This window comes from Solanum pennellii, chromosome 6 (assembly GCF_001406875.1).
Source record: "Solanum pennellii chromosome 6, SPENNV200".
Classification (NCBI taxonomy): domain Eukaryota; kingdom Viridiplantae; phylum Streptophyta; class Magnoliopsida; order Solanales; family Solanaceae; genus Solanum; species Solanum pennellii.
Window position 1 is genome coordinate 47,319,259 of NC_028642.1, and position 26,661 is coordinate 47,345,919.

The following is a 26,661-nucleotide window of genomic DNA, read 5'->3' on the forward strand; positions in this document are numbered from 1 at the left end:
ATCTTTCTATATGAAGTGAATAATGATCAAGGGCAAAAATGTAATTTCACTCTACCAAAAATCTACCAAGAATAATAACAAAAAAAATTTATGGTTCTAGAAATATCTTACGTTATTGTTATTACCATTAACTTATTTTTTATTTCTTCACTTTCTTTTCTTTTCTTTTGTGAGTTATTGTTATATTCATTATGCTTATAAAAAAACCTACTTTTTATATAAAAATATCATAAATTAATTATTTCAATCTTTATTTTGGCTCTAATTAATATACTTGAAAATAAATTTGTGTGATTAAATTAATAATATATATTAGATTAAAATTAAAGAAAAAGATGTTAAAAAGTAACTTTACAAATAAAAATGAATAGGATGATATATTTGTATAAAGATGACCAAGAATTAAAATGTAATTTCATTCTAACAAAAAATTATCAAGAATGAATAATTTTAGAAACATTTTTGTATATGTTAAGTGAATCAAAGGTAAAAATGTAACTTTATGCAAGCAAAAATTTACGAAGAATGATAACAAGAAACTTAAATAGTTCTAGAAACATCTTTAATTATTATTATTATTAGTATTACCTCATTTTTGTTATTTCTTCATTTTTTTATGAGTTATTATGATATCTATTTATTATATGAAAGTAAATAAATAATGATTACGCTTAGCTCTTAATAATTTTATATCAAATATAATATTAGGCGGAACTAATTAAAATTTATATGTATATATAAATTTTGTGTATTGAAATATTTTTTAATTTTGTGATCTTAAATATGCTGTATAAAAAAAATTAAATTCATAAGTTATTTTCTATTTGAAATGAATAAAAAATAAGTTCATATAAATCTAAAAGGAGGGAGTCATATATTAAAAATGAAATATATATGTGTTATTATTGAAATGAGCTTTCATATATATTTTTTTTAAATCGTTTGGCTTCCTTCTATTAATTTATGCATATATGTGGAGTTTCAAAAAGATTTGAACATTTCAATATATAAATATAATGATTTGAAAATTTTTATTCTTCATTTTAATTTCTAATTTGTTACATATTTGAAAATTACATTAAGAAAAGCTTATAAACACAATGTAACAATTTAAGATATTTTTAGAAAAACATAGTTAAAAAACACAATGAAATTTGGTTGACTCCCTTATTTTTATCGAAACAAAAAAAAAGTTGCATATCTTGTTTGAAAATAACGTAAGAACTAACAAGTACTATGAATCACAATAAAATGACAATTAAAAATATGTGAGAATTATATAAGAAATTTCTTTTACTTTCCTTTAAAATGACAATTAAAAGTATGTGAGAATCATATAAGAAATTTATTTTACTTTCCTAAAATCACTTGTATCACATAAAATAAAATAAAAATGGAGTAACATATATTATTCGAAAATAACATAAAAGGTACATAAATTAACAATTTAAAATATTTTTTTAGAAAACACAGAAAAATTTTAGTTTTTTCAAATTTCATTTGTGTCACATAAATTGAATAAATAAAAACTAACATACGTTGGGTCTGCGCTAGCGCAAGCACATGATATCTAGTTATTGTGTATATGTATGAAAATTTAGAACGACATATCATCAATCATGCATGCATGTTATCATCAGGCTACATCACATTCATGCATGCATGTTATCATATCAATGTGCCTTTGGCTGTCGTCACTTGCATTAGTTTAAGAATAATTATTTGGAAAGAGAAAAGACATAAAGTCACCACTGAAGTTGTTACGTATTTTTATAAAGACACCTTAACTTTGAAAGTGTCATATCACCCCACATAACTTTTTAATATCTTCGTAAATGGGTCATTTTGACTCATTCCTTCATCTGGGTTGACGCGCGTGATGCTCACTCTTTTCAACCCGTTTAGCCCGATCCGATTCTTTACTAAAGTAGAAAAATCTTGTTGTCTTTGTTATTTTTCAACTTTCCAAGTTCTTGATATTTTCTTCTCTCTCTCTTTTTCAAGATTCTTGGAGGAACAAGAAATTGAATTTGATATTATCGATCAAAATCTAATCACAAGATTTATGAGGGTGTTCCACCCCAATATGACAAGATTAAGAAGATGGTTATTCTTGATGCTTAAAAGGTATTGAGTCTCCAAGCTGCACAAAAGTAAGAGTAAGAAGAGAGTCAAGCTTCTCTTGGGGAAGCTTTCATCAGAGGTTGGATGGCGTCATTTTTGATAAAATCAAGGAACTCGAGAACAAGAGGAAGAAGAAGGAGAGAGCTCAGGTAGCATACGATAGGAGAAAGAAGATTGATAAATCTTCTAAATCTCGACCTTTTTCTTTGTTACATTGTCTTTTTGAGTGGTGTATTTTCAGTTTAGCATTGTTTCTCCGACTCTTTTATCCTTCATTATTTTCTTTAACGAAATTGAATCTGAAACTTTAAGTGATCCAGAAGAAAAAAAAATCGTTTACTGAAAATTAAAAGAGAAAATGAATTCTTATCATATTGCGTTTCATGAAGATGATGAATTCGTCAAAGAGAGTACCAATGTTGATCTTGTTTTGGAAAAAATAAAGAAGATGAAATCATCAAAAGTGGGTTATCAATGGCTCTTTTGAGTTTTAATTTGGGGAAGATGATGTAAATTAATAAAATATTTAATGATAGAGAAATAAAGTGACACGTGGCACTTCTAAACTGGTTAATGACATTTAAAACATTACATCACGCTCCTCATGTGCGTGGTCACAACGCATAATAGAGAATGGGTCAAAATGGCCCATTTACAAAGATATTAAAAAGTTTTGTGGGGTGATAGGACACTTCCAAAATTAAGGTGTCTTTATGAAAATACGGGACAACTTCAGTGGTGAGTTTATGTCTTTTCTCTATTTGGAAAAGACATAAATTTCTCATTTAACTTGTTTTGAAAAATCAGTTACACGTTTAAATTATCATAGTAATCTATAACACACATATATCATTCAAAAGTGATTTTTTTAACCCTTTAGAATTGACGTTGCAAAAAAAAATAAAAAATAGGCACATCAATTTGAAAAAAAAATAAATTAGAATCCTCTTTTCTACCCCCACACTCACACCTCTTCACACCCACCCATTGTCTTCTTCTTTTTCATTCTTTATTTTTATCACACTTTTTTTATTATCACAATTTAAAAGCATAATTTTCTTTTTGATTCGCAATCAAGTTATTCCCATAGATTTGTTATTGAATAATTGTATTTTATCTAGAAAAATTTTGATTGATTGTTTATCTTTTTTGATTTTTTTATTTATTTTGTTAAAGAAATTTTGGTTTGTTAATCAATTTTTTGATTTGATGATAGCAACATTGTGGATTGGTGGTGATGGTGGCGGGTGGCAAAAATTAAAATAGGTAATTGAAGGTGGTGAAGAAGAAAAAATCGATATTGATGATGGTGGTGGTGATATTTGGTGTTGGATGGCAATGGGTGGGAGTTAGTGATGAAGAAGATATAATTATTAAAGAATTAAAATAATTAATTGTGATTAATTAGGGTAAAATATAATTTATAAAAGAAAAGTTAATTAATAAAGAAAACAAACAAAAAAAATAATAATTTATGACATGACGTTGACGTAACGCTTATGTGGTAACGAGTGTATACACCATATAATGTGAGAGTAGTGCTACACGTCTCAGGGTGGTAATAAATTCACTTTTAAATAGTTAAGGTATGTAATAAGTCACCATGATAGTTTAAGCGTGTAAATGATTTTTCGGAACAAGTTTAAGGGAAAATCTATTCCTTTTCCCAATAATTATTCTCATATTAATTCTCACTTCTCACTTTATTTTATATTAGACAGAATGATCTGAAAGACCTCTATACTCTCTGTTTGTAAGTTAGACCATTCTACTTATTAATTTATCAACTGAACTTCTAAATTTATAGAACGTAATATTTTAAACCTTTTTTCGTCTAATGAGTGTGTGAAGTAAAATTGCTTACACGTGAAATTTCATATCATATTTAATGACATGTACAAAATTACATATTAATATTTTTTTAAAAATTAATTAGGCCATTTTGTAATTTCTCAAAATTTTAGATAAGCAATTTTTTAAAATAAATAATAATTCATAATTAGCATGTTCTTCATATTTATTTCGAATCAAACACTAAATTCATGTCAAATAGATGAAAATTTTCCCTATTTGACTTGAAAATTAAAATACAAGTTTATCACCACAAATCAAACGCATCTCAGTCACAATTTTGAATCAATTTAACAAATTCACAAGACCCATTTATTATATTTTAAGCTTTCTCTAACTTATCAATGGAGTTTTAATTTTTCAATATCCATCATTATCCTTCGTGTTAGAGTGTTCGGTTGATTTATAGAGAAAAAAAAGTGTGACTGAGAAGAAATTGGATGAAGGAGAGAATGAAGCGGAGGAGAGAGGGGTGGGGTGGGAGAGGGACGGTTGATGAAGATGAGTTTTTAATTTATTTATTTTTTTAAAAAAGATTGATAAGAATTATTATTATTTAAATATTTTTAATGTAAAATAACTTATTTAATAGCTGTTAAACGCGTGCAGTTACGTAAAGTTTCACCTCAGCATTATCAATTTCATATAAGTTCGGTCAATTGTCAAAGGAATTTAAAATATTGTGTTTTAATGAGTTTAGGAATTCAGTTGACAAATTGATAAGTAGGAGGGTCCAACTTACGAATGGAGTCAAGTACATGGGTCTTCCATATTATTACGCCTTTTATATTAATTGTCAAATTTTTATTTTTGTAAAAAAAAAGAAAAAAACTCAAATATATTATTGAATCTTGAGAAAACACTCATTTATGTCATTTGTTAAAAGTTTGGTTCATATATGCTATTGTTGTTAAAGAAAAGGCTTGTCATGAGGACACTTTTTAACTCCGATTTTACAAATCAATTTTACATCTCATACAACTTTTAACACTTTTCAATTAGAGTTTTTTGGATCAAACGTATTCTTTTTACTTCATTTTCCTTAAGAACACCATGAACACATAATGAACGTAACAATTTCCAAATTTCAAACTTCTTCAATTCTTTGTAAAATCACCTCAAATTTCAAGATAGGAGCTAGATACAATATCTTTTAAACTCGAATTCAACCTAATTCTATAAGATCCACTTGAAATTTCTTAAAAGTTTTAAAACTTCAAAACAAATTAATGCTACAATGTTTTCACTACTTTGAATTATTTGAAATTTTGAACATAGACTCGAAAAGCAGTACTTAGGAACATAGATCTAATATAAGAAACTAACTATAAAAACACGAATTAAAGCAAATTTTTGGACTGATTTTCATTTTTAAAAATATGGGTGGATATTTTAAACTCTATAAATGATTTTAAAATTTTATTTTTGTTTAAAAAAAATTAATGATATAATTGAAGTTTGAGATGATTTCATGAAGAATAAAAGATGTTGAAAATTTGAGAGTTATTTATATTTTTCATGAAGAAGAAGAAGCAAAAAGAATACATTTGATTGAAAACTCCAATTAAAAAGTGATAAAAGTTGTTTGGAGTGTAAGAAATGGTGTTGCAAAACTGAAGTTTAAAAAAATGGTACGAATAATCTTTTCTTAAACAATAATAATATAAGTAAACCAAACTTTTAACTGATGATATAAATGGGTTTTTTCTAAAAGTTCAATAACAAAAATGTTTCTTACTCTTTTCCTCGTCTATTACTTATTTTAGAAGTTATCTTAGTTTATTTATCAATTGACTAATTAAGATAAAATTATTTTTCTCTTATTTATCTTTAAAATTAATTTATCATGAAAGCGTTGATAGTATGGATCACTAGGATCGATAAAAATCATAAAGTTATAAATTAAGATACATTTATTATTTCTTATAAAGTATGTAAATAAAAGAAAATTGACATTATAAAGTATGTAAATAAAAGAAAATTGACAAATAATATTGAAGGGAGGGATATTATTTTATTTGTATGTCTCTCCAAACAATTTATTTAAAATAAGACTAGGTCAATTTTATTTGAAGAATAAAATAGAATAAAAAATAGTTAATTTTTATTTTATAAAAAATACGTAAATTAGAACAAATATATTAAGTAAATTTGACAATTAACAATATAGAACGTATGGATACTTCGTCCATCGCTTTCTCCTAGTGTATTCTAGAGACAGCTTTACTCTCCAAGGAAAAGACTAATTTGCCACCCCACATTATTTATTGTTTCATGTAAGTTTTTTTTTTTTTTGGATATATAATAATACATATTAGTAGTAGCTATTAAATGATTCAAATAAATCAATGAGATGTTTAACTTAATTATTTCAAATTAGAATTCAACAAATCGTCAAATTTGCTGCAGGATATTTTGATTGCTAATTGTATCAAGATAAAGAAAACAAAGAGATATTTGTTGACATATGAGCAGGGTCTAAGTTATAATTGTTAGTGTAAAGTCGGACACTTTTTATCTGAAAATTATATTATATATCAGTTAAATTTATTTTATATTATGATATAAAAGTTGATGTGAGGTGAGCAGTAACTCAATGATGATCGTTTACAAAAGTATGCAGGACAAACACGATTGAATCTCTATAGAGTTCACTATTTAAAATTTGATCACCCTTTATGAAGTTTTTGCATATGCCAACACTAATTTGAAAATAAAATTTATAAAATTATATAAAAAATTCTTAAATACGTATCATATAATATGTATAAATCATGATTAATTTTGTACCAAAATAATAAAGAAGAGAGAGTTATGGCTTAGGGTTAGGAAACTAATATCCATCTGTTTTGTTCTTCTCCAGGTTGGCTTGTTTCACATGCCACATTATTTTACAGCTATATATATGGCAGCCTACTATATGCACACTTCAATTTTTATATACGTTTACACCACTAACCAGTTCACTACACTTGTAAATTAAATTATTACCAGAGAAAAATTGATATTTTGTTAAAATTATTAAATTTGATCAAATCAATAACTTGTTAGTTATCGTTGTCATTGTCCCAATTAGTAAATACTTCATTTATCTCTAATTATTTATCTATTTTTTTTTAGTTGTCCCTAGTTACTTGTCAGCTTTAACAGATTAAGAAAGAACAACTTTTTTAACCTATTATACCATCAATTAATTACTTTAAAACGTGTAAAACTTCTTCAAACTCTTTAGTTTTTTATATATTCACTTCATAATTAATAGATGTAGANTATTGAAAATGGTACAAAATTACCCTTCATCCACCTATTGGCTCCAAAATGCCCTTTTCATCCACTTATTGGCTCTAAAATACCCTTGTCATCCACCTTTGAGTTCAAAATTGACCACTTATTTAATGATTTTAAATTTAAACTATTTAAATATTTTTAAAATACTTGATGTTCAACTATTGGTTATAATTTAATTTATTTGTATTATTTATAAACGAATTCACTACCCACCCATTATTAACTAAACCCCACCCAATTAATAATCCAACTATAATATCAAAATCGTCATAAACACTACTAAAACACGATGAAATTATAGATTAATGAAAATGACATCCAAAATTATTCGAGTCCGAATCGAAGCCCCAATTAAATTTATGTTGAGCCGCTTATTTAGGAGGACACTTTCAATTTGATTCTCTTTCAAGATTGAATTAGAAATTTATGATTAAAGGTAAAGAAGTAATACATTTTGAATTAATTCATGCACCTTTCTTAAAATATAATTTATAAATATTTATGGATTTTTTTAAATCTTTTAATATATTATTTTGAAAAAAGGTTACCTATAAAATAACATCACATAATTGAGACGTAAGAATAATAAAGATGAACATAGTCAGACTTTTAAGTTTATCGGTAATTTTAATTTAGACACTTGAATATATGATAATTTACTTCTATAGATATTTTCGTCTCAAATTTTTTAAAACAATCAATTGGCAGCAGCTTTTGTATTGTTGCATTAATAATGTGAGTGATTTATTAATTTGGAGGGTTTAATTAGTAATGGATGGGTAGTGGATTGATTTATAAATTATACTAATAAGTTAAATTATAACAAATAGTTGAGCGCCACGTATTTTAAAAAATATTTAAATAGTTTAAATATAAAACCGTTAAATAAGTGGTCAATTTTGAACCAAAAGGTGGATGGCAAGGGTATTTTGGACCCAATAGGTGGGTGGGAAGGGTATTTTAGAGCCAATAGGTGGATGGAGGGTAATTTTGTACCATTTCCAATACTTTGAGGGTATTTTAGACCCTTTTCCGTTTTAGAAATAGAGGCCTAGTCTAATTTGACTGAAGATTTCTAAAAGATTCACTCAGTTCGGTGTTTTCCATGCAACACAAAAATAAAGAACAATAAAATTAGATCATTAAATACTTTTAAATTAAAAAAAAACAGCATATTGTCCATTAAAAATCAGTTTTTTCAATCAATAATATTCACAATGGGTGTAGCGACGAAATCATGAACATGGTGTTCATCTTCTTCTTTGTAATGCCTTCAGTACTATAAATTACAAATATATATATATATATATATATATATATATATAAAACCACAAACATATAAATATATCATTGCAATTCCACTCGACAAGTTGTTATGTTTTGAAAACATATTTGATGCATTATTTGGTACACTTTCAAATATTTCATTTATTAATATGAAGATTTGATTTATTTATTTCAAAGTTCTAAAATATTATTTGATAAAAGGTAGATAAATGTTATATTTTAGTAAAAATTTTGAACATTTTTCTATAATCTCAAATATTATTTAAAGTAAAATTAAAATTATTAGATTCATCATTAATATTTTTGGACCCAAAGGGAAGGTTTTACTTGCTTCACCATTGAGGCACTCTTGCTTAAAAGTTGATTTTTCGAGAAGCAAACATCAACTTAATAAATTATTAATACATAGAATAACCCTAAAATTAAAAATTAAAAATTAGATCTTTGAATAGATTTTTATATAATGTAATGATAAATAATAAAAAAAAGAGAACAGGGAGCGCTGAGAAGGAACTGAGAAGTAAATAGTACTTATCGGGGCAAAGTAATGCACTTTGACAACAAGTTGTAGCAATGAAATTGAAGTGAAAAAATAGAATCCTAACTTTAAAAAAAATTAAATTTTAGATTTTAACATTTTATTAAATATTTCAAAAGAAATCTACAGTAAAATGATGTTTTAGAGTATAACACTATATTTTGTTACTTATAATTATCTTGATATTAATAGTCATATGTTGTTTTGGAGTATGACACTATTAATTTTCTGTTTTATAGTTTGAAAAAAAAAACACTAGAAAATCTATATAGAAAAAATTGAATTAAAGGAAGGTAAAAGGTAGGGCACAAAGCACATTTTTAAATTGAAAATGAAAAAACCGTAAAAGTTCAATTAAAAAAATTAAATAGTTACCAAGGTATGATTTTGAACACACTATGTACATATATTCATACATAGTTTTTTAATATGTATAAAATCTACGTAAAAGTTAGTGAATTCGTCTGAACCCCATCTAACACTGTAGCTCCACCCTCCACCCTGATTATATTGTGATTGTAGGTACTACTTTGCTGCTCTTGCCATTTCATATAACTTAGCTCCAATTTATAAAATAAATAAATTAATAGAAATATTACATGTTTCAAATTAATATACTTTCTCCCTTTAAAAAAGAATGATTCTATTATTACTTTTTAGTTTGTTTAAAAAATAATGAACTTCTTTTTTTTTCACGATATTTTAACTTTAACTTTCCACGTGACATATTTAAACTCATAAGATTAAAGGACATTTTGGAGTATTTGACATAACTTTAGTTTAGAACCACAAAATTAAAAAATTGTTCTTTGTTTTATTAAATTTCGTTTTAAGTCAAACGAGATCGTTCTTTTTTAAATGAAGAGACTAATATATATAATAAAAGAAAAAAAAGAAGATAACATCATATTGACGTCACTACTCACATACCTAATTTAGTAAAAAAGGCAAAAAAGGTGTGCCATTGAAACAAAAGGGTAATAATGGAATTTCGGAAGCAGTTTCGAGATCCCTAGATGTAATGTGTGGGCATTATTCATCATTACAAATGATTTTCCCGAAGATGCTAACGCTACTAGTAGTAGCATGAAATTATACATGCTCCCCTCCTTCATATTTTGACACCTGTAGATTTCACATTAATTTTCCATGAACTGCATGTGACGTTATCATTCCCCTTTCTTCAGCCGCTGTATTGAAGTTGTTAATTGCTTATCACACATTCGATGACACGTGTCGTCAAAATTGGCGCGCATGGTTTTTCGCCTTTTGCTTTCATTTTATTGACCGAAATACCCTCTATATATCTTTTTAGCGCTGTATATGATGTTTCATTTGGGTGTGTTTACTAGAAATTAGTCATTTTATTGCTTTCTCCGTTATTTTATATGTCATTTTTTCATAAATAATTAAATTCATAATATTTTATCACTTTATAAAATTAATATATAAATTATAATATTTTTTCTTTTTTATCCTTATAAGTTATTAGCGTTAAAAATACATATTTGACCAACTTAGAAAAAAAATTAAATAAGAATAAAAGAATAACTTTATTTTTTAATATAAGTACAAAATAAAAATATGACATATAATATAATTTTTATGATATTATAAATTTATCATATAATAGTAAATATATTTATTATTAGATGATTTTTTATATATATGAGATACGTCCAAAAGAGTTTGAATTTAGTTGGAGGTATTATATCGATTATAAACTGCCTATGATGCATATACACTATATCACTGTATTTTACATTTAAAATATTTTAATCACTATATATATATATGTTTTATGTTGGTATGGAAGGAATTTAACATAAGAAGATCATTTGTTTTGATATGTCATATTTTTTATAACAAACTTAATTGAGTCATTTTATAAAAAGAAATAAAGTTTTTTTAAGCTAAATAATTTTGATTTATATGAGATAAATGAAATGATTTTACTATATAATTTTTCATATTAAATGATTCCTTGAGAATTGAGATATTTAGGACCCGTTTGGATAGGCTTAATAAAAGCAGCTTTAAAAAAGTACCTTTGAAAGTGCTGAAACTTATTTTTAAAATAAGTTATGTGTTTGGATAAAAATGCTGAAATTGCTATGCCAAACGTGAAAAGAGAAAAATGGAAGAAAGAGATGTTAGAGTTATGTTGTAATTTGGAGATTGTATAAAAATATTAAGGGCAAAAAGATAAAAATGTGGCCAACTTAAAACAGCTTATAAGCTAAAAAAAAAAAAAGCACCTCTACCCAGCTTTTAACTTTTGGCTTAAAATAAGTTTTTTTAAACTTAAAATAAGCTATTTTGAGTATTGCCAAACAGCTAAATAAGTCAAAAATCAGCTTTTAAGTCAGTTTGACCAGCTTTTAAGCTGAGCCAAACAGCCTCTTAGGGCCCGTTTGGATGGGCTTAATAAAAGCAGCTTTAAAAAAGTACTTTTGAAAGTGCTGAAACTTATTTTTAAAATAAGCAGTTATGTGTTTGGATAAAAGTGCTGAAGTTGCTATGCCAAACGTGAAAAGGGAAAAATAGAAGAAAGAGATGTTAGGGTTATGTGGGTAATTTGGAGATTGTATAAAAATATTAAGGGCAAAAAGATAAAAATGTGGTAACTTAAAACAGCTTATGAGCTAAAAAAAAAAAGCACCCCTACCCCAGCTTTTAACTTTTGGCTTAAAATAAGTTTTTTTTAACTTAAAATAAGTTATTCTGAGTATTGCCAAACAGCTAAATAAGTCAAAAATAAGCTTTTAAGTCAGTTTGACCAGCTTTTAAGCTGAGCCAAACGGGCTCTTATTCCGTAAATTTCTTACTAATTTTAGTTATATATGAGTTTTTTTTTTGAAAAAGTATTTTAAATTCTATTAGTTACTTCTATCATTTGATTAAATTAAGAATTAAAAGAAAAAGAAGTGATCAAAATAACATGTGATTTTTTAGAGTATTATGTGAATGAATTTATATGATAAACTAATAATTTCTTTTTTTAGTATTTATATTTTATTTCTATATTTCATATAACGAATTTGTATAATTTTTTTGACCATAAGGATCGGTAAGGCCTAATAAAATTCATCTCTCATGGATAAAGAAAAACCGTTTCAATATCAAAAACAACAAAAACTAGAGCAAACAAATAATAACGGATTTGAAATTGTAATCAAGCATCGCCTATTGGTTCTATACCCGACTCATAAGTAGAAAGTTTCTCCAGCCCTTTGCTAATCAGCGCTAACACTCCAAAAATGAAAAATGCCAAAATAGGAACAAGGATGGATATTATTAAAAATGCCCAAAAAAAAAATCATATTCATAAAGCAGAAACATAAACGCACTCTTATAAACGTGAAAAATATACCACACAAATTATTGCCCTGTAGATGATTTTGTAAATTTTTTTCTCAATATATTATTATAGTTATTTTATCTTATAATATATCATATAGAGTTTGGAGTATTAGAAAAAGCAAAATAATGAAATATCAAAAATAAAAGAAATAAAGTAGAACGAAATACTTTTATTTATAATTATAATATTTAATAAAATATAAATGCATATATTAGTGGCATCATTTTTAATTTCTTCATCCTTTTTTTCCATAATATTTATCCCATTTCAAACAAGTATTTCTTTTTCCCTAGTAATTAACGATTTCACCAATTTATTGGCGTTTTAACAAATAAATATCTCGAGGGTACTCCGTAAATATTGTCAATAACAAGTGACAATTAGAAAAGGGATGTATCACACTTAACAGTCCCATAAAATATCCATCACCATCCATCCATCCATCCACATACATGTGTAAATCAACCCCTCCCCCTATCCCTACGCAAAGCTAGAAAAAAGAGAAGAGGATTTGACTTCGTTTTGATTTTGATTGAGAGAAAGAAAAGAAGGAATGAAGAAGAAAATTCAATCCAATTGAATACAACTTTGACGTCCGTAAACAGATTTTCTCTCTCTTCAACTTTCTCTCTCTACCAAAAAAGAATTACTACTATACAGCTAAGAAGCTGAATCTATCTACTGGATGGAAGAGCAGTGAAGTTCAAAAAAAGGTGAAGCTAATTTTTTTTTTTGTGTGCTTCTAGTTCCGTGTAAGGAATATACTCAATCTTCGGTGGGTCGGTGTTGAAATTGTCTTCTGGGTAAGTCTTCTTTGCTTTCTATTCTAAACTGGATACAGGTTGTTCATTTTGAGCTTTGGATCCACTATTTAGGGTTTGATCAAGTGTTCATATGGTTGTATGAGTTTTTTTGCTTTTTTTTTTGGTTCAATTACTGCAGCTTCTTTTATTTTCTTTTTGTTTTGGAGATTTTAATTTTCTGAGTTTGAAAATTTTGGTGCTTTTGGGTAATATTCTCTATCTGTTGCTTTTTTGAATTTGTGTTTTTTTAAGGGTGAAGTTTGACTTCTGTCTTTAAAACTGTTGAGATTTGGGGTTTTGTGTGCACAACATTCTGATTAGATGATTTGAAGTAAGGTTGGCTAGGGTTAAGCTATCTTTCTCGGAAAGGAGGGAAAAATTGATACAAAATTGAACAACTCTTGCAGTGGATGATGCAGCAAAAGAAATTTACTTGAGCGGAAAGAAGTCTGAAATTGAATGACCTTATTGGTTTTGCTTGGTTCTCTGCCTAGTGCTTTCTTCGGAGCAATTGAAGTTTCTTCAGCTTAGTGGGGGATTTGATGCCATTTTATGAGTTTTCTCTACTCACTTGAGGCTTTTATGCCATCTTTTAGGAAGTTTCTATATTTGATCAAGTGTTAGTAGATTGTGTACTTCTTGGTAAAAAATGGTTCCAACAGGACCTCCTAATCCAATTGGAGGTTCCCAGTCAGTACCGGCTTCATTATTGCGATCAAATTCTGGTGTAATGGGTGGTCAAGGGGGCTCGATGCCTTCACCTGGTGGTTTCCCTTCTATGGTTTCTCCTCGGACGATGTTTGGTAACATGCATATGCTAGGGAATGCTTCCAATGTTTCACATCAGTCCTTTGCAAATGGAGCTCCTAACGCTGGGCTGGCTGGACCAGGAAGTTCTCAGCGTGGTCCTGTTGATAATGGGGCTGAGAGTGACCCACTTTCTGGTGTAGGAAATGGGATGGGTTTTAGTGCTCCTTCAACGTCATTTATGTCATCAGCCATGGTGACAAATCCAGATAGCAGTCGAGTTCAAGGACAGCAGTTTCCTAACCCCGCCGGTAATCACATGTTGACTGACCAACAACGATCCCAACAGCTTGATTCCCAGAATTTTCAACATAATCAACAGTTGCAGCAGTTTCCTTCCCCTATCAATTCCCAAGCACAGCAACAGCAGCATCAATTTCAATCCATGCGTGGCGGACTAGGAAGTTTGGCACCTGTCAAAATGGAGACACAGGTGACTAATGATCAAACACCGCAGCAGTTGCAAGCTCTGAGAAACTTGGCACCTGTAAAAATGGAACCACAACAGATTCAAAGTATGAGAGGTCTTGCACCTGTCAAAGTAGAACAACAACAATCTGACCCATCTTTATTTCTACATCAGCAACAGCAGCAGCAATTCCTTCAGATGTCTAGGCAGTCCCCTCAAGCTGCTGCTGCAGCACAGCTTTTGCATCAGCAGAGGCTAATGCAGTTCCAGCATCATCATCAACTCTTGAAGACTGCTCCTCAACAACGAAACCCATTACAACAACAATTTCAACCACAGAACCTTGCTGTCAGACCTCCTGTAAAGCCAGTATATGAGCCCGGGATGTGTGCCCGTCGTCTGACTCATTATATGTATCAGCAGCAACATAGACCTGAAGTAAGAAGAATGGGTCAACTATATCATTGTGTGGCATCTTTTCACTGCACCCTACCCCACAGCTTTCCCAGATAATGAGATAGGAAGTATGAAATCAATTTTTTCCCTAACAAATTGCTCTACCTTCTTTATAGGACAATAACATTGAGTTCTGGAGGAAATTTGTTGCTGAGTATTTCGCTCCCAATGCCAAGAAAAAATGGTGTGTATCTATGTATGGAAGTGGTCGGCAGACTACTGGAGTTTTTCCTCAGGTTCACTGCTTATGTGGAAGCTATTTACATTTTTGTTTTTGTAATGTTTTCTGTTCTTCCATCAGATAAAATTGAGTTGTAATAACACTTTCACGGTACAAGTTTCGTATTCTATTACAGCATAGATATATTTTCATCACAGATACTCCTTTTATAGCTCGTTCTATAAATGCTGCTGATTAGCTGTAGAAAAACTTTTCGCAAATGCATTTAATATCTTTGATTAATACTGTGTAATTTGCAGGATGTGTGGCACTGCGAAATATGCAGCCGCAAGCCAGGCCGTGGGTTCGGTATGTTCTTTGCAGCATCAAGCTCTTGAATCATTTTTTGTTCCGAGAAGCACTTAACAAACTTTGTGACTTAACAAACCTTTTCTTAAGTTAATTCTTCTTTATTAGTTCGGTTTTCCTCTCAGCTGATAATTCTGTTTCAGCATCTGACAAGTCTCAACTCATTTTTTTCTCAGAAGCGACTGCCGAGGTTTTGCCCAGGCTTTTCAAGATAAAGTATGAAAGTGGAACTTTGGAAGAACTTCTCTATGTCGATATGCCCCGTGAATATCAGAATTCATCTGGGCAAATAGTCCTAGATTACGCAAAAGCAATTCAGGAGAGTGTGTTTGAGCAACTTCGTGTTGTCCGTGATGGTCAGCTTCGACTAGTGTTTTCACAACCTGATTTGAAGGTTAAATGAAAAGCTGATAGTTTTATATTCAGTGAAGTGCTTACTCATGGACAGTTGAGACCTAGCATGGTGCATATTAATTTTATAATTTGTTTGATCTGTACTTCTTTTTATCTACTTGGCAGATAGTTTCTTGGGAATTTTGTGCACGACGTCATGAGGAGCTTATCCCTAGAAGATTGTTGATACCTCAGGTTAACAATTTTACCTTTCAACTGCCATTCCACCAATGCAACTGTGATTTGAATCATTCACTTGTATTCACTGATAGCAAACTTTAAGGTGGCGTAGGTTTCAATATAGGTAAAAAAAGTCTGCTGATCTTTTTCTTCAAAAAAATTTGAAGATGCTTTAAACTCTATTTGAGAAGTAAAGAACTTCAATCTAATTTCTTGCCACATCTGCTATGTCAGAAGCCTTTTCATTTCATTGACCTGGAACTGTGTGCTAATTTAGTGCAATTGATCTTTATTATCGACATTATTTATGTAATTGGATGAGAGTGTGGTTGTATGAGTATGTTCCCTATTTCTTTAAGAATTTGTGGATATGGCTTTTATTATTTGTATGGTCACTATTTCCTTTTTTTTTTGTCTGTTGGTATAAGCTCATTATACACGGCAGTGCAAGATTCCAGTTGCATTTTTGTTCTTTTTTAATTTACCTGTTTCTTCTTAGCAATGTAGAACGATTTAGAAGCTTCTTATACTCTATCCTCATCTCATGATATTGAAGCGGTAAGGGCTGCTGGACAGACAGCTCTAAACTGCTTTTTAGATGAATCAAGCTCCAATTAGTTGTTTGTGGTTGCAATTTCTGTTAACTAATGGAAAGAATTGACTGTTCGTAATCGTATGGCATTTCTATTTGTTTTTTTCTTCAGTTTTGGGGCGAATCTGTCTCTGGAAATGTTTTTGAAAACTTTTGCATGGCTGGATTGTGTTTGGATTCAATATTGTTTTTGAAGTATTTGGTGGATTGTATTGCATTCTTGAAATTTGTTTTTGGTATCCGGAGTTCGAGCTGGTTTCACATTGGGTAGAAGTTCTAACCCTGGTTAAGGCCTATGGTTTTGGATATGTTATGGTCACAGGATAGATAAGATGTGATGGATAAAAATTCAGAACTGTTTTATTGGGTGATCTTGATGCTCTGTGGTCCATGGAACAGGTGTTTGATGCTCTAAGTTGTGCTAGTTATAAGAAAATTTGTATTAGCACAGGATAACAAAGTATAATTTAAATAAGCTCCGACTTGAAAATGGAAATTGAGGAGTTGGAAAAAGGAGTCAAATTGTTGTGCTTTTAATATGATCACTTGCGGTTCTATCTATTCCTTGGTATATTTTTCAATCACAAGTGGCTTCAAATGCCTAATATCAAGAAGACCTTTCCGCTGATAAAATCTAGAATCAAATATTCTCTCAGTAGGATTGTAAATAGAGTAGTGCCGGTTGATGGATCTTGGTGCGTCAAATTGGACGACTCGCTCAAAAAAATCAAAAACAAATGAAAGCTAGTAAACCTCGAGTTCATTTCATAAAGTTCAGATTTTGTTATCTTTTTGTTTTTGCTTTTATGCCTGTATTATAGTGAACTATAACTATATGATAAAAGTGTGCTACAAAAAAGAATACAAATGTTAGAAATTTAACTTCAATTGACAATGTATAGAAACATGGACTGAAGTAAGCTTTAAATGTGTTCGTTGTATGAGGATTTACTTAATAATTCTATGTTTGCTGTCAGTGGAAAGAAATTCTATGTTTGCTATCTAATAATATTAACATCTGGATTTCCACAAGACATTTAATTAAATATGCTATAGTATTAAGTTCCTGTTCTTTGGTGTTAGATTCCTCGGTTTTTCAATGTGCAGTAAGTACGGGTTGAACTACTTTTGGTGCCAGATTTGCTACAACTTGTATTTAAAAGGAGGAAAAGAAAAGCAAAAGCTATATTGGAACCAGTAAACACAAAACTCATTAATTTTCACTTAGAGCTGCACTGTCTTCAGTTTTTAGTTTTTCTTTTTCCTGTTTAAGTGTGCGTATAGTGAACTAGGATCTGATAAATGCATATGATAAAAGCTCATTTTCGAGTAACCAAGTAAAGGATTCATGCTTTAAGTATCATCTTTGTATTATGAGTTACTTAAATGAAGTACCTGTTTGGGCCAGTTTCTTGGAGGCCAAAAGCGCACTTATTTCAAAATTTGAAGTGTTCGGCCAATAAGTAGAACTGTTTTTGAGTAGCAGCAAAATCAGTTTTTTTGCTATTGGAAAGAAGTTAAAATTTCTGCTTCTTGAGAAAGGTGGAAGTAGAATTTTTTTTTCCAAACAAAAAATTTCCCTACCATAAATAAAGACTTATCATGCATAACCCCTTATCAAGTTATTACATTTTTATTATAGAACAACCATTTCCTTTTCTTTTAAAAATAGAAGAAAATAATGACTAGCTTTAGAATTCTCTCATTTCCTTTGACTCTTAATATTAGTATCCATGCATTTCATGTAGGAGTTTTTTTCGTCTTCTATTTCGTTCTGGGAATGATTTTACTTATTTTTGTGGTAAATACTCCATATATGGTTATTTAATTTGAGGATTAATTTTTTAATATATATTGTTTAATGTTTCTTAGTATATTCAAATCATCATGTTAATATTATACTAGTATATTATATTTTCATTGATTTATATGTACCATATATTGAAAATTTTAATATGTATTTTAATTTTAACTAAATAACAGTACAAACTTTGTCAAAGTCTACAGTTGTTGATTCATTTTAAAATAATATTTCTCTATAGAATAATCTTAATTATAAACGTGCATTAATACCTGCCTTTTTCACAATTTGACATTCAAAATCTTTTTTGTTAGAAAGATTAGCCTAACACGATTTGCTTATCAAATATCAAAAAGAACTTGCCAAACACATTACGTTTCTCCCGAAGTACTTTTTCGGGGAACTATTTTAGAGAAAATGCTTGTCAAAATAAACAATTTTCAGCAGCTTGGTCAAACGGTTTCTCTATGTGGCCACTTAACAAGTTTAGTGTTTGATTAGGAAGTGACATCTAACTAAGTATGCTTTCTTAATAGATCAGTTGGATTTTATTTCATAAGTTTAAGTTGCACGGACTCTTTAATGTAGATGCCGCACTCGTGCCTGATCTCCAAAAATATGCTACTTTTGGAGAATCCGACACGCACCCATTGACATTTTTGAAGAGTCCGAGCAACATAACTATAGGTTTGTCATGTTATTTTTCATGTTTTGCTACACGCATTAGGTCCATTGAAGAATTTGTATACAAGTGTGCGCATGTGTGTGTACACATAAATGAAATTGATACTTGTATACATTGTGTATAAATCTCTCGTTTTAGGCCGTTAGTACAATATCTTTAAGAGATCTTGTGCACAATGAGCAATGTTATCAAAGCATGCTTAATCCCCAAGCAAGACTCAAAACGTGTTGAACGCTTCACCCTGCTTAATGTGCCCTCAGTCTCGTCATCAAGGCTCTAAGACCCGCTTTTCCTTGTGAATGAGCATTTAATGAAGAGGCGACTCTAAACAATTGTTATTTTATTTTATCCTAAAAGCAATAAATTTCCTTGTTCATATATATTTTTTTATTTTCATGTTAATAATTATTAGTCTTGCACTATATATATATATACATGTGTGTGTGTGTGTTCTCCATTTACGCTTTTCTCAATAAAGTCTACACTTTATTTGTGCTCAAAGCCTAGTGAATCTTGGAGCTTTTTTTGCGCTTTTGATGACACCTACGGTGAGTGGATCAGGTTTTCTACTCCAGGATGTCTCTTTGAAGCAGTTCTCAATTTTTATTGTATGTGATCGTACTTCTGTGGCATCTGGTTGTTTTAGCATATAATTTTTATGTTAGCTGGATGTCGTTTTAGCTTTGAGTGTTGATGTTGCATATGAGGTAGGGGCTATAGAATGATTTCTGATTTGCCTATTATTGTTTTGATATGCTGTACAGGTTAATCAACTTGGTGCTGCAGCTCAAAAGTACCAGGCCGCCACCCAAAATGCATCATCTAGTGCGTCTGTTTCTGAGTTGCAGAATAATTGCAATATGTAAGTCCAGATGCTTACGTTAAGGTGTTGATTCCATGTATTCGGTTGGGAATGTTCCATAACTTTGATTGTTTTGTTGCCTTATAATTTTATTTAGCATATCTAACCCTCTGGTCTCTTCTCCAAGAGGTCTGCAATAGGCTAACTTTGTTTAATGGTAGTTGTTGCCTAGCAATTTCTATTTTGAATTTTGAATATCTAACTCTCTTTATTAAGAGGTAAGCCGCGGCCAATATTAGATCGCTGTCATTAGTGGGCAGTGATGATGAGATAGGATTTATGTGTAATTCATATTTTATACAGCTTTGTTTTTGGCATTGAGCTTTTATGGTCTTTACTGGTGCTGTTGCCTGCTCTTTCTTAGATTAGGTTAGCCTCTCCATGCTAAGGTAAATGCTCTACCATTGAGTTGCTCTAGTAAGCTTTTGGCAATCCAATAATTTTTTTAAGACTGAAACTTACTGTCATCTGATATAGTGATCCATCGGGTACATATTTTCTTGTCTACCTTTATTGGATGAGGTAGCTGAGAATTTGGTATAATGGAGTATGGTCAATTTGTCATACTGTTGAACCTTAGAAACTCAAAACTCTTTAAACATTATTATGTATGTCTAGTTGATAAATATTTTACCACAATGGTGTGTTTAGCTGCATGGCTGTCTTACCTTCTTTTGATACTTTTTTTGTTGTGTCATGGTTTTGCGGTGTGGGTTGAGGATGTTGACTTGACCTGCATGACTGTTGATTTAAATTCTAGTGCTGTCACTGTTATGGTGACATATGGGAGGTGGTAGGAGGCTAGGAGCTAGGGTGTCATCTGGTGTCTGGACCTACCAAAAGGGAAAGGAATAGATCTTCTTCCCATGGAATTACATTAATCTCAGGAGATGTGGGTAGTGATTTGAGGTTGTGGGGCGAGGGTATGCTAAGATATGCATGCCCTTTGAAAAGGTCAGAAGTGATCCATGTAAGCATTCAGTTGTGAAGTTATGTTTAGAGATTCATTGATTCTCAAAATTTTATTAAGATTGTGTATCTGCTATCATCATGTGTTCCTTTCTTTAGCTTAGATGTATGGGTTATTTTGTAATTTTGACTTCTAATTGTGCTTCAGGTTTGTCGCTTCAGCTCGTCAGCTAGCAAAAGCTTTGGAAGTTCCGTTAGTAAATGATTTAGGATATACAAAGAGATATGTGAGATGCCTACAGGTATGTACCTTGTTTTGATATATAGAGCTCCTCTTTCCCCCCTTATCTGTCCATTTTGGAGGTTTTCGTTTTAGTAGTGCAAATAGTCCTCGTGTATCCGTTGAGTCACTAAATGTGATTGTTAGAATTTTAGCTACTGTAATAGTTGGTTATAAGGGTCTCGGCTATGTTATGCATCTCTCTTTTTATGTCTGATTCAAAAGTCAATCAGTTCTGTCGACCTGTCTTCGGTTCATTTCTTTCCATATGTCATCCTGCTGTTTTCAGAGCAGATTTGAAAACAGAGACAAATTCAATTCTTTTAACAGTCAGCAGGTTTGAGATGGTTGTTAATGTTGTGGATTTGAAAATTCCTTCAATAATAATGTGTAATTAACTCATGTATAATGCTCCAGCTTTTCTCTTGATGTGGTATAATGTTTTCCTACTGTTGGTAATTCTTGTCTTTCCTTCAGAACTTGACTTCATTTGAAAAATGCTTGTTCTAGCAGGAACTCAGTGTTTTTTGGTTTTAGTTTCTGTAATGCAGTTTATTTATTTCTCAAATGTTTTATAATCATTAATTTTGAAACCAAATATAAAGTTGCTTTTGTGATAACATCTGGTCAAATGATGTTTTACTCGTGTGATTAACTATGGATGTGTTGTGTTCTTGGTGGATTGCAGATATCGGAGGTGGTTAATAGCATGAAAGATTTGATTGACTATAGCAGGGAGACGGGGACCGGACCCATGGGTAAGTTCAACGTACTTAACCTTTCTATTAGTTCCTTACGTCATAGTTCAAATTTCCTGACCTTGTGACAAACCGATGACTCATAAAAATAGGAGGATAGATGGGTTGTTTTCATGTGAGTTAGTGTTGCATACAACGACACCAAAATGCCTAGTGTAATTTCACATGTGGGGTCTGGGTAGGATAGAGCTAACACAGATCTCAACCCCCTTACCTTGGATGTGGAGAGGCTGTTTCCGATACCCTCAGCTCAAGGAAAAGGAAAAGGAAATAGCGGAACTAAAGAAGCCTATTGACATGGCATATTGCCGACTAATTGATATTTTCTCTGTAAGGTTTCTTTCCTTCTGCCATGTCCTATTTTCGTCAAGTCTACATAGGTTCTGAGAATTGTATGTTTTTCTAGACTCTATCGCGCTAGTGTTGTATAGATAAGAATATATGTCACAAAGAGGCATCAGATTGTTATTTAAAGGTGTCCCAGGAGTTTGGTTCAATGGGAAAGGTGGTAGATCACATGATGTGTGCTAGGCTGTTGTTGCTCCAAGTTTGGTTCTAGGTGAAGTGTAGAGAATTAGGCCCATTATCTTCTTGTGAGGAAGTATTCGAGAAGAGTATTATTGAAATTGTGTATCTACAGTATTATTGTTATTACATAGAAGACCCTATTTATACATACTACAATACCTTTACCAAGTACGATACTATTTCTATTGCCATTCCTCTTCGTATATTAATTAGGTTGTATAAACCTATTCCTATTCTTACATTTCTTTTAATAAGTAGGGAATGACACTTGTATAGAGAGCATTAGGATCATTATCCTGAGTTTCTAAGCTGAAACAACGGATTTCTTAGTCAACGAAAAAAAAAGAAGAGAGCAAATTGGGATTGTGGAGGGGGGAGGGGGGCAAAAGAAAGAAGATTGCCTTTTGAAGTAAATTTTGCTCATACGATGAAATTGCTTCGTGGACAGAAAATAGAAACCATCTTGTCTGAGTAGGGAATCCATGAGACGAAGCAGATTCCGCTGCATCGTTAGTCAACTTTGTTGGTAATATAACTGTCATGTAATAACTAGAGCCACACAATATGTATGAATATGGGGGACTAGAGAGTAGGACTCTCAACTCTTGCAATCTAAGGCTGACTTTCATGTTGAAGATAATCTATCGTTAACTCGCTGATGCTCATTGATCCAGTAGCATAGTTTCCCCCTGAATTTCTTATCAATTCCCTCTTTTGTCCTGAAATATTTCACTATTCCTAGTGGCGTTCTGGATTTGGTGTTAAGTCTTTTTCGATAATGAGGATTTTGTGTTTTATATCTTAGTGCTACCTCCTTGTGCTCTGGAGTTTGCTGTGGTATTTAAGCCCCAGGAGACTGGTCAAGAGGTCAGGTGTTTCCTTAAAATTAATGAAGTTCAAGTGGTAATCTACCAAAATTCAATTTGCGGGGTAAATGAGTGGGAGCTCAACTTATCATTAGTCAATTTTTATTTCTGGCCCAGTGTTATCCTCTCTACCTTTGATGCGTATGTGAGTGGGCCATCTTTTGTGTGCGCCAAATTGATAATTTGGAGTAGATATTCAACTAGAGTATGAGTGAACTTTTTTTTTTTATTTTCATCTAGTATTGATTATCTGTTCTGGCGTTTACATATTACATTTTTTCTTACTGTTCACATTGTGCCCAACTCTTAATTTTCCAGAGAGCTTGGCTAAGTTTCCTCGTAGGAATGGTTCTTCAGCTGGAGTACAAGGTCCAGTTCAATCAACTGAGAATCAGACGCAGCAGCAGCAGCAGCAGCAGCAGCAGCAGCAACAACAACAACAGCAGCAGCAGCAACAACATACACATCAAACAGTCAATAGCTCGAACCATGAAACGACTTCACAGCCTGGTGTACCACCACTACCTTTGAGCAATGGTATGTCGAATGTAAACAACTCTGTGAACCAAGTACCTGCTACTTCGTCTAGTGGTACTGTTATTGGATTGCTGCACCAAAATTCCATGAACTCCAGGCAACAAAATCCTGTGAATGGTGGAAGTAGTACATACTCAGGAAATGCTGTCCAAATGCCTTCCCCTAATTCTTCAAGTACAATGCCTCAGTCTCAACCCAACTCTTCTCAATTCCAATCTCCAACACCATCATCATCCAACAATCCATCACAAGCTGTACACAGTGGCTTATCATCAGTGCAACACATGAACTCTGCAAATTCCCCAAAAATCACAATGCAGCAACCAGCCCATTCAAGTGACGTGGATGCTAATGACTCTCAGAGTTCTGTACAAAAGATCATACATGAAATGATGATGTCTTCACAGATCGGGGGCAGTGGCATGGTAGGTAATGGTACTATTGGGAATGATATGAAAAATGGACATGGGATGTTGGCAACAAGTAATAACTCCCTTCTCATTGGAAGCAATTGCCTTGTTAGGAATGGGACAGCCAATGCTAACAATACGGGTATTGGTTCTGGATTTGGGAGTATGAACAATGGACTGGGCCAAGCTGCAATGGTTAATGGAATGCGTGCTGCATTGGGTAATAACCCTTCAGCCATGAATGGGTTAGTGGGCATGACAATGGTGAGAGAACACAATATGAGTCAACAGCAACAAGATCTGGGAAACCAACTGCTAAGTGGTCTAGAAGCTGTCAACGGTTTTAACAACCTGCAGTTTGACTGGAAAACTTCCCCTTGAAAAGGTTCAGGTTGGCAATTATTAGTTTATGTTCTGCCGCTTGTGTTGCAAAGATCGTTTGATAAGTTTGCCTCTCATGATGAGAGTAGCTATGGTTGCTGAAGCAGAAGTGGCTTCAAAGCTTGCCCCTTCTGTACTGCTTTGAGTGGTAAGGACAACGTATAGAGTGGCATCTTAACAGCTGAAATGGTATCTCATTCGAGAGTGCAATTCTAACTTGGTTTTGGCTGGTTTGTCGTAGCTGCTCCTTTAATGGGACATTCAGGGAATGACTTGGCTAATGGACAGCTAATTCAATCTGTTTATACCATGTGGAGGCATTTGTTAACTGTGTATCGGCTGAGCTATTGCCCCCATCGTTCTGCATCTCCACCACCACTCAGAGCATGCGGTTGTATATAGTTGGGGTCCTGTTGTAGAGCTTCCAGTAGCTTCTAGAATTGGCATCGGTGCAATCATCATATCCCCTCTCCTTCCTACTCGACTTTCTGTTAGGCTTATCTGGAGTGGCTCGACAGGAAAAGAGACTTGGGGTAATCAAAGTATTTTCATTAGTATGAAGTTATATCTGAAGAAATTTGATTTAAGCACTGGAATTTTCATAGGGGCTTAGTTTGAAGTATTTCTATTAACCTGTTGATTAGGGATTGGTGGCTTGATTTTGACCCAGAGATGTTTTTTCTAAATGCTTTACAAAGTAGAAAGAGCCAGTTGCCCATGCTTTCTGCTGAAAAAAAAATTAAAACCATTATGAGGCGGTCCGACTTTAATCTTGTTGCCATCATCTGTATCTTGTTATTGGTTCTCTGGAGTGCAGTGTTTTTTTTTTTTTTTTGGTTAAACTGCGCGGGAAGAGATGCTAATGTAAGGATATACTAGTCATGAAGAGAAATGTCAATATATATACTTGTCAGCGATATATTCCAGTGCCGGCAACTCCAGAGAGAATATCAGCGAGAAACCATAAGTAGGATTCATTCTCATTGGCTTTAGAAATTCTTCATTGGACATTTATATAGTTTGAATGTCGAAAGTTAAAAATCTCAGGTCCGACGAAGTTAATGTAATGAAAAGAATGCATGTAATATAAAATAAAGAGTTCAGAGAAGAAGAGCACCTTTATAAATGTTCATAAATAGGAGTAAAAATTACAATACTGAAGTAAATTTAGTGACAAATAAGGATAAATAAACGTCCATTACAATACTGAAGTAAATTTAGTGACAAATAAGGATAAATAAACGTCCACCCATTTGTACTTCTGCTTTATGTGGAGATTTAAAGAAATAAGGGAAAAGATATAAAATGCTCTTTGAATTTGTCTCCAACGGTTATTTATACGCTTTAACTAATGGAGCTACCTATTACAAATTTTAAGTACATAAAAATATATTTGATTACCCCTTCAGTCATCCATTCCAGGGTACGTTTCGCTCCATATAGTTTCGTGTCAACACGCTGATAATGTTATTTTTAATTATTTTTAAATTTAAAACCAACCTAACGGTTATGTTCTCGTTCCCATATTATAACCCACCCAGCCCTAATGAAAAAGAAATCTAATTTTTTACCAAAGATCTGATGCCCAAATTGAATTCAAACATAGCTCAAAATTTCTTCTTTTGAATAAAAAGGTAATTCTTTTTTACTATTATTTATTCATCTCTTTTTCGTTTTGATTCATTTCTCTCTTTTTCATTTTGATTTGTTTCAATTTATTTCATTTTTTTTTTTGAATTTTAGTTGTTTCATTCACTGTAATTTTTATTAAGGTGTCACAATGGCTCGAAAAAAGTTTGACTAGGCTCTGTTTGCAAGAGGAAGATCATGAATTGGAAGAGGTGCGATGCAAACATGGATTTGTTTTGCCTTTGCTGACCTCTTAGACCTAAAGAAATCCTGGTAAAAGATATTAGGGTTGTCCTTACTATGGGATAAGTTAATCTTTTTTAAGAGTTAAATGATTCATTTTGTTGTTTCAAGAGCCATAGACTAATTCGTTTTATTATTTTAAGAATGCTAG

General features: G+C 31.5%; 1 protein-coding gene across 4 annotated transcripts; it reads left to right on the plus strand.

The window, feature by feature from the left end:
- Positions 1 to 12,892: 12,892 nt before the first annotated feature.
- LOC107022569 (transcriptional corepressor SEUSS-like) lies at positions 12,893 to 25,557 on the plus strand. 4 transcript variants are annotated; one of them, XR_003578972.1, is made up of 11 exons: positions 12,893 to 13,255; positions 13,663 to 14,909; positions 15,044 to 15,163; positions 15,408 to 15,456; positions 15,633 to 15,850; positions 15,976 to 16,044; positions 19,872 to 19,969; positions 21,087 to 21,180; positions 21,847 to 21,916; positions 23,629 to 24,786; positions 24,880 to 25,557. XR_003578972.1 is itself a non-coding variant. In XM_015223157.2 (10 exons), exons 2-10 carry the CDS (start codon positions 13,905 to 13,907, stop codon positions 24,636 to 24,638), a joined length of 2,733 nt encoding a protein of 910 aa, XP_015078643.1. In that variant the 5' UTR covers positions 12,893 to 13,255; positions 13,663 to 13,904; the 3' UTR covers positions 24,639 to 25,557. The 4 variants fall into 4 exon arrangements, 3 of the variants coding, with proteins under 3 accessions (XP_015078643.1, XP_015078644.1, XP_027773701.1); XM_015223157.2 differs by having other exon boundaries at positions 23,629 to 25,557; XM_015223158.2 differs by having other exon boundaries at positions 12,893 to 13,165; positions 23,629 to 25,557.
- The last annotated feature ends 1,104 nt before the right edge of the window (positions 25,558 to 26,661 follow it).

Coding starts and splice junctions, on each gene's coding strand:
- LOC107022569 (XM_015223157.2), top strand. CDS start 13,905: ATGGTTCCAACAGGACCTCCTAATCCAATTGGAGGTTCCCAGTCAGTA. Junction 15,164..15,407: donor CTACTGGAGTTTTTCCTCAG/GTTCACTGCTTA, acceptor TGTAATTTGCAG/GATGTGTGGCACTGCGAAAT. Junction 21,181..21,846: donor GATATGTGAGATGCCTACAG/GTATGTACCTTG, acceptor GGTGGATTGCAG/ATATCGGAGGTGGTTAATAG.